General features: G+C 35.5%; 2 protein-coding genes across 2 annotated transcripts in view; one reads left to right on the forward strand and one right to left on the reverse strand.

Moving 5' to 3' along the window:
• klar (klarsicht) overlaps positions 1-12,615 on the reverse strand; it is a 147,766-nt gene that overhangs the window by 125,417 nt on the left and 9,734 nt on the right.
• Positions 3,518-4,105, forward strand: LOC137574753 (uncharacterized). The gene has a single exon (XM_068287161.1). It carries the CDS (start codon positions 3,577-3,579, stop codon positions 4,102-4,104), a length of 528 nt encoding a protein of 175 aa, XP_068143262.1. The 5' UTR covers positions 3,518-3,576; the 3' UTR covers position 4,105.

Consider the following 12,615-nt stretch of genomic DNA (forward strand, 5'->3'; position numbering starts at 1 on the left):
CGAGACTTTGTTGATCTTATTAGTTAAGCATTTAATTAGATATAATCTTGATATTGTGCATGGCATCTTGTTTTAGCAATTCGTTTACACAAAGAATGAAAAAAGAAGGATAAACTTGGTTAAAATCTATAAACTCTTTATGAAAAAGTACAAAGGTTGTTAACTTTAACTGATATTTTTACTTTAAATTTAAATCTACTCATTATTAATCGAGTTACAGATATTGTAGACATAGTCTGAATTAGTGATGTAACTTTGAATAAAAACATCGATGTGTAGGTTCATCGTGATCGGGCTAATATCTTGATGCATAGATGTATGTCGGAGGTTTTTCTGTTTTCTAATAATCAAAAGTTCTCATAATAGTATTTAACATGAATGTTAAATGAATAATGTATTAATAAAATATTAAGACCCACTAATCTCGTGTTGGCCTTATCTTTCATAAACTATTTGATAAAGAATTTATGGGCTTTACTTTACGAAATAAAATTTCGTTTATCTAATTTGGTGAAAAACTTGTTACTTTATCTTTGTTGTCAATTTAAAAGAAATGCGTTTAATATTATAACTTAGGTAAGGTTTGAAAGGGCTTTTTAAAGACAGCTTCATTTAATTATATGATCAAGTTTGTTAAGTGACAAATAAAACCGATGTTTTGGTGAAACATCGATATATCGCTGAACATCGACATCAACAAAAACATCCTGTATCCTTTTATTGAGATGATATCTATTTCTGTAATCTAATCTAAGCTCACTAAATCTCACTTAAGGGTGAAAGGGGGTAAGAATATGCTCAGGTAATTAATGAATACCTTAAATATATATAAAACCTACTTAAATGTACACTTTAATATGAAATATAGAAGAAAAATTGAAGAAATGTTGTAATTTTATTTGGATTTAAGTACAAGAACTTAGTCTAAATGGAAAAAGTGTTCTATTATTTACTAGGTTAAACTATTGATAAAATTGTTCTTGTAATTAAAAGTCTGAAATCAAACTGTATTTGGGGCAATGGCTTATGATTGATTATTGATGATATTGTTGTTGTTGTTGTTGTGTTCTATTTCAAAAGAAATCACCTTCTAACTCCAAACCCGTCATTTACATAATCGTTTCACTCATTTTTCATAACAGACAGACAGACAGATAGACACAGAGCGCATTCCCATTTTGTAGCCTATCAAATTAATTAGACATCATTAGAGAGATTCCTCAGTTTCTCTCTCACTCACTCACTCTAATATGGGGCGCGTCAAGGTCCATTTATCGATACATCTTAAACGTTTAAGCCCTTTTTCTTTCTGTCTGTCTGTCTCGAAAAAGGTCAATTTGTGGGTGTGTCAGTTGGTCAATGAACTACTAACAATTAGATGAAATATTCTTTTCACCAATCGTCAAACGAAAAAAAAAAATCCAACAATTTACTAAGTTTTGCATCGTTTAAATGTCGTTTTCCATTTGCATCGACATTAATTTAATCTAGACGGGAGAGTCTGCCACAGCTGCTGCAATCAGTTTTTTATTTTCCTTCTTCTCCTCTTTCTTTTTTTTTTTTGTTTTTTGTTGCTTTCTTTCTTAGTTTGCATTGCTTCCTTGTTTGCCAATTGCATTTTCAATAGACTTCAACTTGCATTATTTGCATCATGGCTAAGGAAAAAAAAAAAAGTAAAATAAAATAGCGAAGATAGATACGAGTAGATATTTAGATAGGCAGACACTCATTCATTCACTCACTTACTCATTCAATCAACCTTTCATTTGTCCTCTCTCTCTCTCTGCCACACACACACACACACAATTTCTCCATCTCCTTCTCTCACGATTTATTGGGTTTTTTTCTCTCCTTTTTTTTTTTTTTGCCAGTCAATTCATTCAAAATTTTGTAACTGTTTTGTCTGCCAATTTGACATTTCTGTCAAGAGTCTCCTTTCCCCTTTCCGTTATATTTTATGAGCTTTGTGGGTGTGCGCGTCTCTGTGTGTGTGTGTAAGCAAGTTTTCCTGTGCGTGGTTGTCATCCCCCTTTTGCCCCCTTCTTGGCAAGCAGTCAGTCCCCTCCTTCATCATTTGTCGCTGCAATTTCAAATGTTGTCATGTCTCTTTTTTTCTGGTAAACAAATGCAATAAATTTGCTAATACAATTTAATATGACTTGGTGATCTAAAGACATGCCAAAAGGATTATGTTGCCGTTTGAGTTTGAATTTCTGTTTTGCCCCCATTGGTTGCTTGTTTGGTGGTTGCCCAGCCACTCCTAAAAATAACATACACACACACACACAAATAAATTCAAAACCCTGGGAACGTACATGCACATGGGATAAGAGGCATACATATATACATAGGAAGGAATGATGTCAGAACTTCCAACTTTGTCGAAAAAATTCAATTAGTTGCCAAACGAAAACACATTAGAAATAACACACACACACAGGCCAGAGGGGTTTGGGGGAAGGGAAATAGAGACAAAAGCAAAGCAAATCAACACGAGGGGCTAGCAGTCCAAAAGGGAAACGGAAAATAACAACTGTGATATGTTGACAGCTCACTGCTGTTCGCCGCCATATTAAAGTAATTGTAATGGCTAAGGGGGGAGATGGAGAGGGGCAAAGCGTTGGCAACCCGCATAAATTTCAAATTCCTCTACCCTGCAGGCTATTCAAAGGGTATAATAAAGATCACCCACAACTCACACGCCTTTAGAATCAATAAGTATGCTTAAGTCAAAGTCTCCGAGTTTTGCCTTTACTGTAGACAAGAATCTACATACATTATCTTTCTTTCCATATGGATTCCTGATCATTTTTACTTTTTCTGGTGATCAGAAGAGACTATATCTATGTAGAAAACCTTATTATTGTTATCACCTCTGGAGATGACAGTCAAAAGCCCTTCAAAAGTCCTTCAAAATCCTAATCAACTGGGCGTTTAATTTCAACCGAAATAAAGACAAAAGCAAACTCATTGAAAATTTGGACCTTTACATTTTATTCATGGGAATAAGAAGATAATAGGTAGGATATAACCAAGTCGTTGGACTTTAAAATTCTTTCGATTCATATTACTGCTTGGCTAAGCACATTCCTTTTCTTGGACCTAAGCTAATCTAATTTGCAAAACTCTTTCATTGTAATTGAATGAGTTTCAACATTCCAAAAATGGCGTGTTTAAGAAAACAAAAACTATTTTAATCCGCTTTGTCACCTTTGTAATCAAAAGTTTATTGGCTCTTATATAGCCACAATATAGATCTAAACGTCTTTCGATGATCGGAGCAATGATGAATGTTTGAATGGCTACAATAAATAACAACAAAAAGTTGGCAAATGAGAATCAGAAGAAAAACTAATTTTATCATTAATTATATAGATATCAGTTATGAAAGTGAATGGGAAGACATTTCAATCATTATTGATAGTCATAGAAAATCCTCATCTTTTGATCAACTTTTTATCAAATCACTTAAATGAATTTCTTATCGTTTTGTGCTTTTAGTTCAATTACAAAAATTATGTAGTAACTTACTATAAATAGAGCAAACTCTGGAAAATCAATCAAAATAATAATAGAATGAATAGAATTTTAAATTGGCTAAAGATTCTCATGCACGGCTCAGTGACATCCAGTTCACAGCCATCAAATCTTGAGCCACCCGCATCATCACCGCTAACCACTAACTCCTCCTTTCTATCATTTAGTCGTTTTGGTGCAGCATCTTCTTCTGTTTCCCGCCAGCATAGTCGTCATGTCTTCTTCTCTCCGAGTACTTTGGAGCATGTATCGCATCGTTCAATGTTAATCAAGGCTGAGCCATCGGCCTTTCAGAATTTTGTCAATGATATGTATGAGGCCTATTACCGTATGCAATTATCATCGATGGCCGATGGTCAGAGACAACAGCTGCCGCCCTCTAGTCAGCTAAGTCTCAAGGATTTGGTGCTGTTGCAGCGCCTGGCCAGAGATATGTGGAAACATATGAAGTCAGAGCAGAGGAAACATTATGTCGAATTGGCCATAGAGGCACAACAGCGAAGACGTCGTCGTCTACCACCAGATCCATATAGAAGTCGGAGGCAACAATTGATTAAAAATCGGTGAATTGAATAAAATAGACGGAGAGAGATTATGAAAATTTGTGTCAGCAAATTGAAAATTAAGTTTAAAAACAAGTTTTTGTCATGTCATTTCATTTGGTATCTTCACCCACGTAAAAATGTTATTAAGCTAAGTTATGTTTCCCTTCATTAGAGTTCCAAATATGGTTTGCTTTTTGTCCAATTGCATTACAAGAAGGAAAGAGTGAGAGAGAGAGAGATAGAAAGGGTAAATCTACATACTATTATCATATATATAGTACATGGTGCATATCCGGTGCACCAACAGATGTCCAACATTATGCCGGATTATAATAATCAAATGTCGCGACATATCCGCATAATCACAACTCGCCGACTCAACTGACTCACCTACGCCGAAAAAGCGGAGTAGTTGGAGAAGATAATGCATATTTTTTTTAAGTCTCTTTCTTCTTTGCATATCGATATCGAAAACTTGTTGTAACAATGGGAAATTGTCAAGATAATCATGGCATTAGGGTTAATTTAGAGATCTATCTGATTTCTATATTGCCATCATGAAACCTGCCTTAGGGGGTTTTTTTTTTTTTTTTTGTTTTTACTCATTGATTGAAGCGTGAAAACGTAGCCACCTTACAAGGAGGTGTGGCGGATTGTTGTTGTGATGGCAGGCAATCAACGATACGGTACTCCCTCCACACGCATCGGCCCCATCATCATCATCATCACCATCGCTATGCCATCCTTAACGACGACAACCACCTGACCAACCATATGTAGGCCCACAAAATGTGGGCCAATGTTGCTGACCGTCCACTTTTTTTTTTGTATTTTCTTTTTTCATGCGTAATTAAAGCCATGGAAATCAGTGCAAGAGTTGGACAGGGAACGAGGCGCCATCCACACACACACACACACACTATATACATATGTATATACTTGTCATTTGATCACGTAAAGAGAAAACACTGACTTCCTGGAAACAACAACAATATCAACAACATTTCATGTGGGAGTGGTCAGAGATTTGGTTATATAAAGTGAGGTGCGGCTAAAACTTTCAAAGAATTTAATATGAATTTACCTTTTATTTTGTTTTTGTTTTAGGTGAATAATGTGAGTGAGTAACAACAACAGCAGCAGAAAAACTTACCTGAAAAGTAAACAAGAATAAAATTTATTGAAATATTTCTCATGTTAAGTTAATAAAAGAACGATTCATGCAGTTGATAATGAACGTTTTTGCAATTGCAATTCAAATTCAGGTGTGAAGAAGAGGCCGGCCATCGTAATCTTATCAATTCTGTATCACTGCTGATAGTGAGCCAATAAGTATGAGAAGTACATTAGCTATAGTTATATATTTAGATATACAAAGAAGAAGTGAGTTGAAGAAATGAGAGAATTGATGATGGTTTGAAGAAAAGATGTGCCTAAAGATTGAGGCAAGATAAAAGAACATATTTCTATCAAAATGTAACACAAATCGATAGAGTAAAGATCACTCTAAAGATCAGAGTAAAGTCCGGAGAACAGATCGATATAAAAACCAGAGTAAGGAGTCGGAGTAGATCGGAGTACAGACCAAAAATATGATTATTTGTTGAGTCTTCTTTCTCCAAGTTATGACAAGTGAATAATTTTTGATATTAGATAAAATTTGCAATTAAAAGTACAAATTCATATGTTGTATATATTTAATTGCATAATCGTTGAAAAGAAATCATCATCAGACCAACAGCTGTTGATGTTTCTGCTTGCTTGCGATCTTCACTCTCTCATGGACAACAAAAACCGATGAAAAAGAGAAAAAACTTGTTCTTATCTTTTCACTGATCATCTTTCGATGATAAATATTCTCTTTCTACGCTGTCTTTCTCAGGCTGTCTATCACACACACACACACACACACTTAAGAGCTTCGCTCGTTTGCCATTTTTCCCCCAGAGGGCAAAAAGATAGTCCATAGCAGGATAATCATTTTAACACTTAACACATAATCTCTTTAGAAAATTATGCTATTGCCCCACGAGAAATAAACTTTGATGTCATCTTAGAGACATGATTAGGCCGGCCGTTCGGGCCACAAGCAGTTCAGTTAGCAGCAGCAGCAGCAACAGGCAGTAAGCGAAAGCATCATAAATTGTACTGACCATGCGAAAAAAAAAAAAAAAAGATGCAAAAGAAAAATTGTGTAACGGTTTCAATCTCTATCTCTCTCTGTCGTTTTCTTCCAGGTGTTGGTACCATAAATGGCCAACGCTAATTGCTTTGTTGACCATAAGAAACAATATATATGTATGTATATATGAAAACTCAACTAAAGAAGACAGAAAAACAAAAACCATTTCTACTATTACTATCCTTTCTGGGCAAACACTATCGTTAGAGCAAATCAACAATGATCCAGAGCAGCGCAATGCAAATAACACAAAAGAAGTCGTCCCCAAAAGGCTTTTTCAAATATCATAATATCAGTGATTGAAAACAAGTCCAACATCAAAAGAGAAAAACTACAAAACAACAACAAAAATTACCCCAAAAAAAAACAACTTTGAACGGAAAACCCAGAGGGTGTTTGCTTTGAAACTAGAATATAGTAAAGAAGTTGATATACCCTTTCTCATTTCATACAATTTTATAGAAATTTCAATCAATCTAATAGTGAAACTTTAATCAAAATGGTTAATTATAAAGTTATTAGATCATTCTACTTTTGATTGACTTTTAAAAATATTACTAAGCCATTTCCAAAAACAAAACATTTGACAAAACAGTATATACCCTATTGAATGTGTGTGTGTGTGTGAGTGTTTGTTTGTGTGTGGAGCAAAGGGTATATGAAAAGAGGGAAAGCCAATCCAAACCGTTCGATCGATGGTCAAGCCCTGAGCCTCAGGGCAACACTTGTAATTTTTTTTCTTATTATTTTGAAAGCCTGGTGCGATTGCATAAGTAGGACAATGGGGCGTGATATGATAGCAAGTCGGTCGGTTGGTCGGTCGTTCGGTTGCTCCAACATGGATACATGTAAGTAGTAGTCTTTATATACAACCTGCCTGAAATTTGGGTTAAACGACAAGGAAGTAATTTATGCCAAGAGAACTTTTGATTTTCTTTCGCCCAACATCGCCCCACTTCCACTCCCGAAAGGGAAAAAAAAAAAAAACAAGAAGCAGAAACAAAACTGTGTGTATGTTGACCCAATTCTTGGGTTTTTAATTTAATTTAAGTGTGGGCGCCCTCTCACACGATTTAAATGTCAGAAAATGTCACCAAACGATTGAAAATGTTTCCCACCTTAAACTTAAAATGTGTGAACAAATGTGTCACCTCCCACTCCCACTCCTCACATCTCCTCTTCTTCCCTATTTCCCATACAGCAGCACCCACCCAAAAACAAACCAGAGGTCCGACCATTATTTTGGCCACATATACATACATACATATAACGACATTTCGATACCCTAATTGTTTAGAAAACAAAATCCACCAATCAATCAATATATTTGTAATTGAAATCAAATTACAATTTGATAAACAAAACAAAAATTGAAACATTAATTGTGTTGCTGCTTCTAAATGAAAAAAAACAAATATACTCTATGTGTGTAAAAGTAAGGGTATCATTTAAAAACTTCACAATTAAATTCTTTTGAAAGTGAAGTGTTTCGAGTAAGTATGTGCATTTTATATTTTGTTGTGTCGTTTATTTTTTGTGAGGTGTGTCACTTAGTTTTAGGGTAACTGCTGTATATATTAAGATATTTTACTCATGTATAGAGTAATTGAATTAAAGCCAAGACAAACACAACAACAAACATTATATTAAAAAGTGTTTAATAGGCCAAGATCAGCTCAAGATTCACTAACATTTCTTATCCAGTACTTTTTCTGATCTCTCAATGAATAAACCTTTTTTAAGGCATTATGTAAGGCTGTTGATGCTCCTCATCCTATCCAGGAAATGAGGTGAATGCCTTCTTAGCAAAAACAGAAACAACAAAACGAAGCGACAAGAAGAAAACGAACCAAAGTCCACAGAAAAATGCAAAACGAAATCGATATATTTTCAGGGACGCCAGCTCTGGCCTGGCCTGCTCTGGCCAGGCCTGCCTTCTGCCGTTTGTATGCAGTTTATTGTCCTCTCCTTCATTCCGTATGCGATCAGGCGAACGATGCATATATTGGTGGAGGGTATTGGGTTGGGTGGTGATGGTGGTGGTGGTGGTGGTGGTGGTGGTGGTGGTGGTGGTGATGGTGGTGTATATGTTGTATGATGACTAGTTTTTGGGGTGGTGACTCATTTTTCTGTAGAACACTGTTGGTTGTTTTTCGCACAACTTTGCTGCTGTTTTTTTGCTTTTTCAGTTAGTTTTGTGTGTGGTTCGTTCTCTTTTCTCCCCACCTTCAACTTTTCAGGGTAACCACCACCATCTCTTGCTCTCTCTGGGTGCTGGTGCTGCTGCTGCTGAAACCGAAGCCACATCAATCCATCAGCCGACTTTTAAACGTGTCATTCGCCTGCTTTTGCCATACAGCAAAAGCAACAAAGAATAAACGAGTAAAGATAGAGACTTTAAAACGACTAAAGAAATGCTCTTTTCAATAACCGATTAAACTTGACATTTCATTTGAAAATCTCTAGAATAAATAACACAAAAAAAATAATATAGGAGAAAGGACAATAGCTTTGTAGCCAAAATGAAATATTTTTAATTAGGAAAGTGTCTTCTCGCTTAAATACAAATAAAAAATCATTTCTGTTTTAGTGATTTTCACTGTGATCTTTGTTTTAAACTTTGGAGGGGTCTAAGAACAGTTATAATTAGATTTGTCTGGAAAATTCGTTTCTTGTTCATTTTTTTCAAAATATTAAAGTTCATATCTTGAAACTCTGATTGCCTATCCTTTAGCTTTTGCTTGTTTTCCTCTTTGGCCAATTGCCAAAGTCAGTCAAGTGGACCAAAAGACAAGTAAGTGTAAACACCAACACCAACAACACCAGCAAGAACGACTAACTCGACTAAAAGTGTCAATAAATTGTTGCTTGGCTTTGGAGTCTTGTGAGTAAAAATACATATACAGAATACATATACATACATATGTATGTATGTATGTCTATTGAGTGTATTTGTTGTCGCTTATATGCTTATCTTCAATATGTTTTTAATGAGTTTTCATGTTCTCTCTGTCACTCGGTTTTGGCTTTGGCTTTTTTTTTTTTTGTTAGCCAATTGACAAACTGTAAATTAATGTCACAGCAACAGAAAACCAATTTAGCATTTAAGTCGAGTCGCAGTTGTTGCTTGATAGATAAAACCAAAGCAACCGCAGAGCAAAGGGGGAAGAAAATGAGACCAGGCCATAAAAACCACAACTTAACTGTCCTTCTTCTCCTTCCTTCATTCATCCATCGAACCATCTACTCTTTCATTCATTCATCTAGACTCACATTCATTCATCGTTGTCGTCGTCGTCATCATCGTCGTCAATTCGTCAGTTGTCACATTTGTCAGACTTAATAAGTTTTGCAAAATGTAAAAACAAACTCAATTTTTTGTGGGTTTTTTTTTTTATGTTACGGGTCAAAAGCAATTGGCATTACCAACCAAGAGCAGTCAGAATAGAGGCTAAGTGGATTTTGAAGTTTTAAGGTTTTGTTTTGTGATTTATGTACCCAACTGGAGACTGGAAATGACAATTTAACTTCCATTCATTGCGCTGCTGTGGGGGTGTGAGAATATCACAACTTTGAAAAGGTTCATAAATTGCATTTAGCTTGGCCTGAAATCAATCTAGATCGATCTGCCTCAGAAAAAAAAACCTATTTTTTGAAAGTTCTTAGAGATTTTGCCAAAAAGATTTAACCTAATAACTTACTCTACGTTCACAATCTCTTTCCTAATTATGGCGCCAATTTATATAAACTTTAATAAGAGTTTTGTTTATCCAATCGGTTTTAAATGGACATATGATCTAAGTAGTGACGGATTGTTCGAAATTGATCGAAAAACCCCTTCAAGTTCTATCTATAATTATGAAAAGTATAAATACACCAGGTATAGAAGAGAAACCATCTACTATAGAAGAGTTTTTAACTGCCTCTGTCTCCCTCTACAAAAAATAGTGTGGCTGCATATCGTTAAAGGCAAAATGCTAAAGTTATGAGTGTTCATTTTGTTCTTGCGACACTTTTAATTAAAATGATATTTCTTTTTGTTTCTAATTTATTGATTTGCTATTAAACTAGTCTTTAATTGTGATTCCTTTTATTTATTTATTCCGTTTATTATTAGCTATTGAGGTCGCCGTGTATTTCTCTTCACTCATTCATCTCCATTCACAATCACATTCCAAGCAACGTTCGTTTGGTTTGCCCAAAAAAAAAGAAGAAAAAAAACTTTGCATAGTTGCTTAAAAATAGTTGCAATTAGCGTTTGAAAGCGTGTTGCGTTTTCCCGAGAGAGTCTCGACAACGGACTCTATTTTTCCAATAGACGGCTGGCTGCCTGGCCGGCTGGCTGGCTGAATGACTCTCTGGGAACATAGTTGACTGTGCGGCTCCTCTAGTACACAATCGACATCATTAATAAAACTCAAGTGGAATTTTCAGCAGCGAATAACGAGATAAACAAAGTTAGTTTGTTTCTTTAGCCACTTAGCGGACACTTTTGTTGTTTCTACTTTTGTTTTTTGTCACATGTTTGTTTGGAATTTTCGTTTCGTTTTATTGGAAATGTGCCAGAGAGGAGACGTCCAGAGGGCCGACACTTGCACTTTTAGGTTTGAAATGTGCATTTTATTTTTATATTTGTTAAGTATCAAGCGAGAGATTAGCCATGCCTTTGCTTCTCTCTCTCTCTCTTCCCTTCTCTTTCTCTGTTTGTCAGTTTAATAGGAATTTGTTCTTTATCCTCTTGACTGTTGGGGCTGCTGGTATGCGCTGGCTGCATGTGTCTAAAAATAAAACCAAGCCCTTCCATCATCAGCAAATTCTATCTATAGAGAAGAAAGAGGACGGGGGGACGAGAAGCATCTTGCCTGCGAAATGAACCATTTTTATTATCTGCCTGCTTATTCCAACTCAATTTATGGTTCGAGACGGATCCATCATCATCATCACCCAACCACCCACTCACCCTCTCGTCCACTTCCACTCTCTATCCCTCTTCATCTTTATCTTTTAATTGTGCAGCTTCTTCTTCTTCCACTTATTCTTCTTCTCTGATTTAATGAACCACAAAATTTTGTCGAGGAGAAGAGGACGCGACTTTTAGACCTTTAGAAAGAAAAATTTTGAAATTGTTTTTGATATCGGAAGAGAAGCCATTGGGAGGGAGATGAGTGTGTGTTAAAAATAGAGTTCATCCTCAGAGTTACCCTCATTGCTACAACAATAATGGAAAATTTCAGGCATACATGAGATGATCGCCTGGAATGGAATGCATGAGTCAAGTTTTTGATTTAGTGCATTCTTTCCAGATGCATAACGAACTGCATATGGAATCTTATTTTATGACATCGAATGACAGTCCTGATGTGGAATGTGTCGAATGTGATCCATGAAATTTGTTAGTAGCCAAGACTTTAGTGCCCATAAAGAACTGAGATGGCTTGATACTGAGAGAATTTATCAATTGGCCAAACCTATTCGTTTCACATAGAAGAACCCCGCAAAGTTGAAGCCAACTCAACAAGTTTATACTTTGGAAAAGTGCTAAAATCTGGCAAGTAGACAACTTGGTTGGCCAAGGAGGTGGAAGAAAAACAATTGATAACAAATATATGAAAAGAAGAACTAATTATTGAATGGAAAACTTTATAAATTGTTTGTAATTTATCACTGGTAACTCAGTTATATAAATCTCAATGGATTTAGTTGAAAAACATTAAAGCACCAAGCCTCTATTAATCTTCAAGATCTGCCCCAAGGAACTTGTTTTTCATGAGAATATTCTTATGGAAAATCAAAGAGGACACTGATAAAAAAATATAATGGTGTTTGATGATTCCGTGTGAATTACAATTTATTAGTTGAAAAGAGGGAAAATAAGATCTAGATTAAAAATAGAATACAATTTTATCGTTCTTGCTGGCCTCGTCTACAAATCCGGCAGCTACTTTTGAGCCTTGGTTAACAAGTATTATTCTTTAAGTTTTGATTTAAGCTTGAAGTTTTAGGTGTTGGCTTTTTTACTTGACACATTTTGAGCATGTCATGAACACGTTTTAAACATTTTGAGCGCACGAATTGGCAAATGACTTAACACCTTGTCTATACACACACACACACACACACACACACACACACACACACACACACACACACACACACACACGCAATATTGATTGTTGTGTGTACACTACTTTCCATTTCTATTCGGTTAATATTATCTGTGTGTGTAATTAGCATTTTGTTACAATTATAAAGTAAAAGTCGACCCTTTTTTGTGATTTTTTGTTGAAGAATTTTCTTTTCATTTGATTTTCCCTCGCATAAACGCGAAAGTCGTCCGCTTTTCGCTTTTTT

This window comes from Drosophila tropicalis, unplaced genomic scaffold (genome assembly GCF_018151085.1).
Source record: "Drosophila tropicalis isolate 14030-0801.00 unplaced genomic scaffold, ASM1815108v1 contig_463, whole genome shotgun sequence".
Classification (NCBI taxonomy): Eukaryota; Metazoa; Arthropoda; class Insecta; order Diptera; family Drosophilidae; genus Drosophila; species Drosophila tropicalis.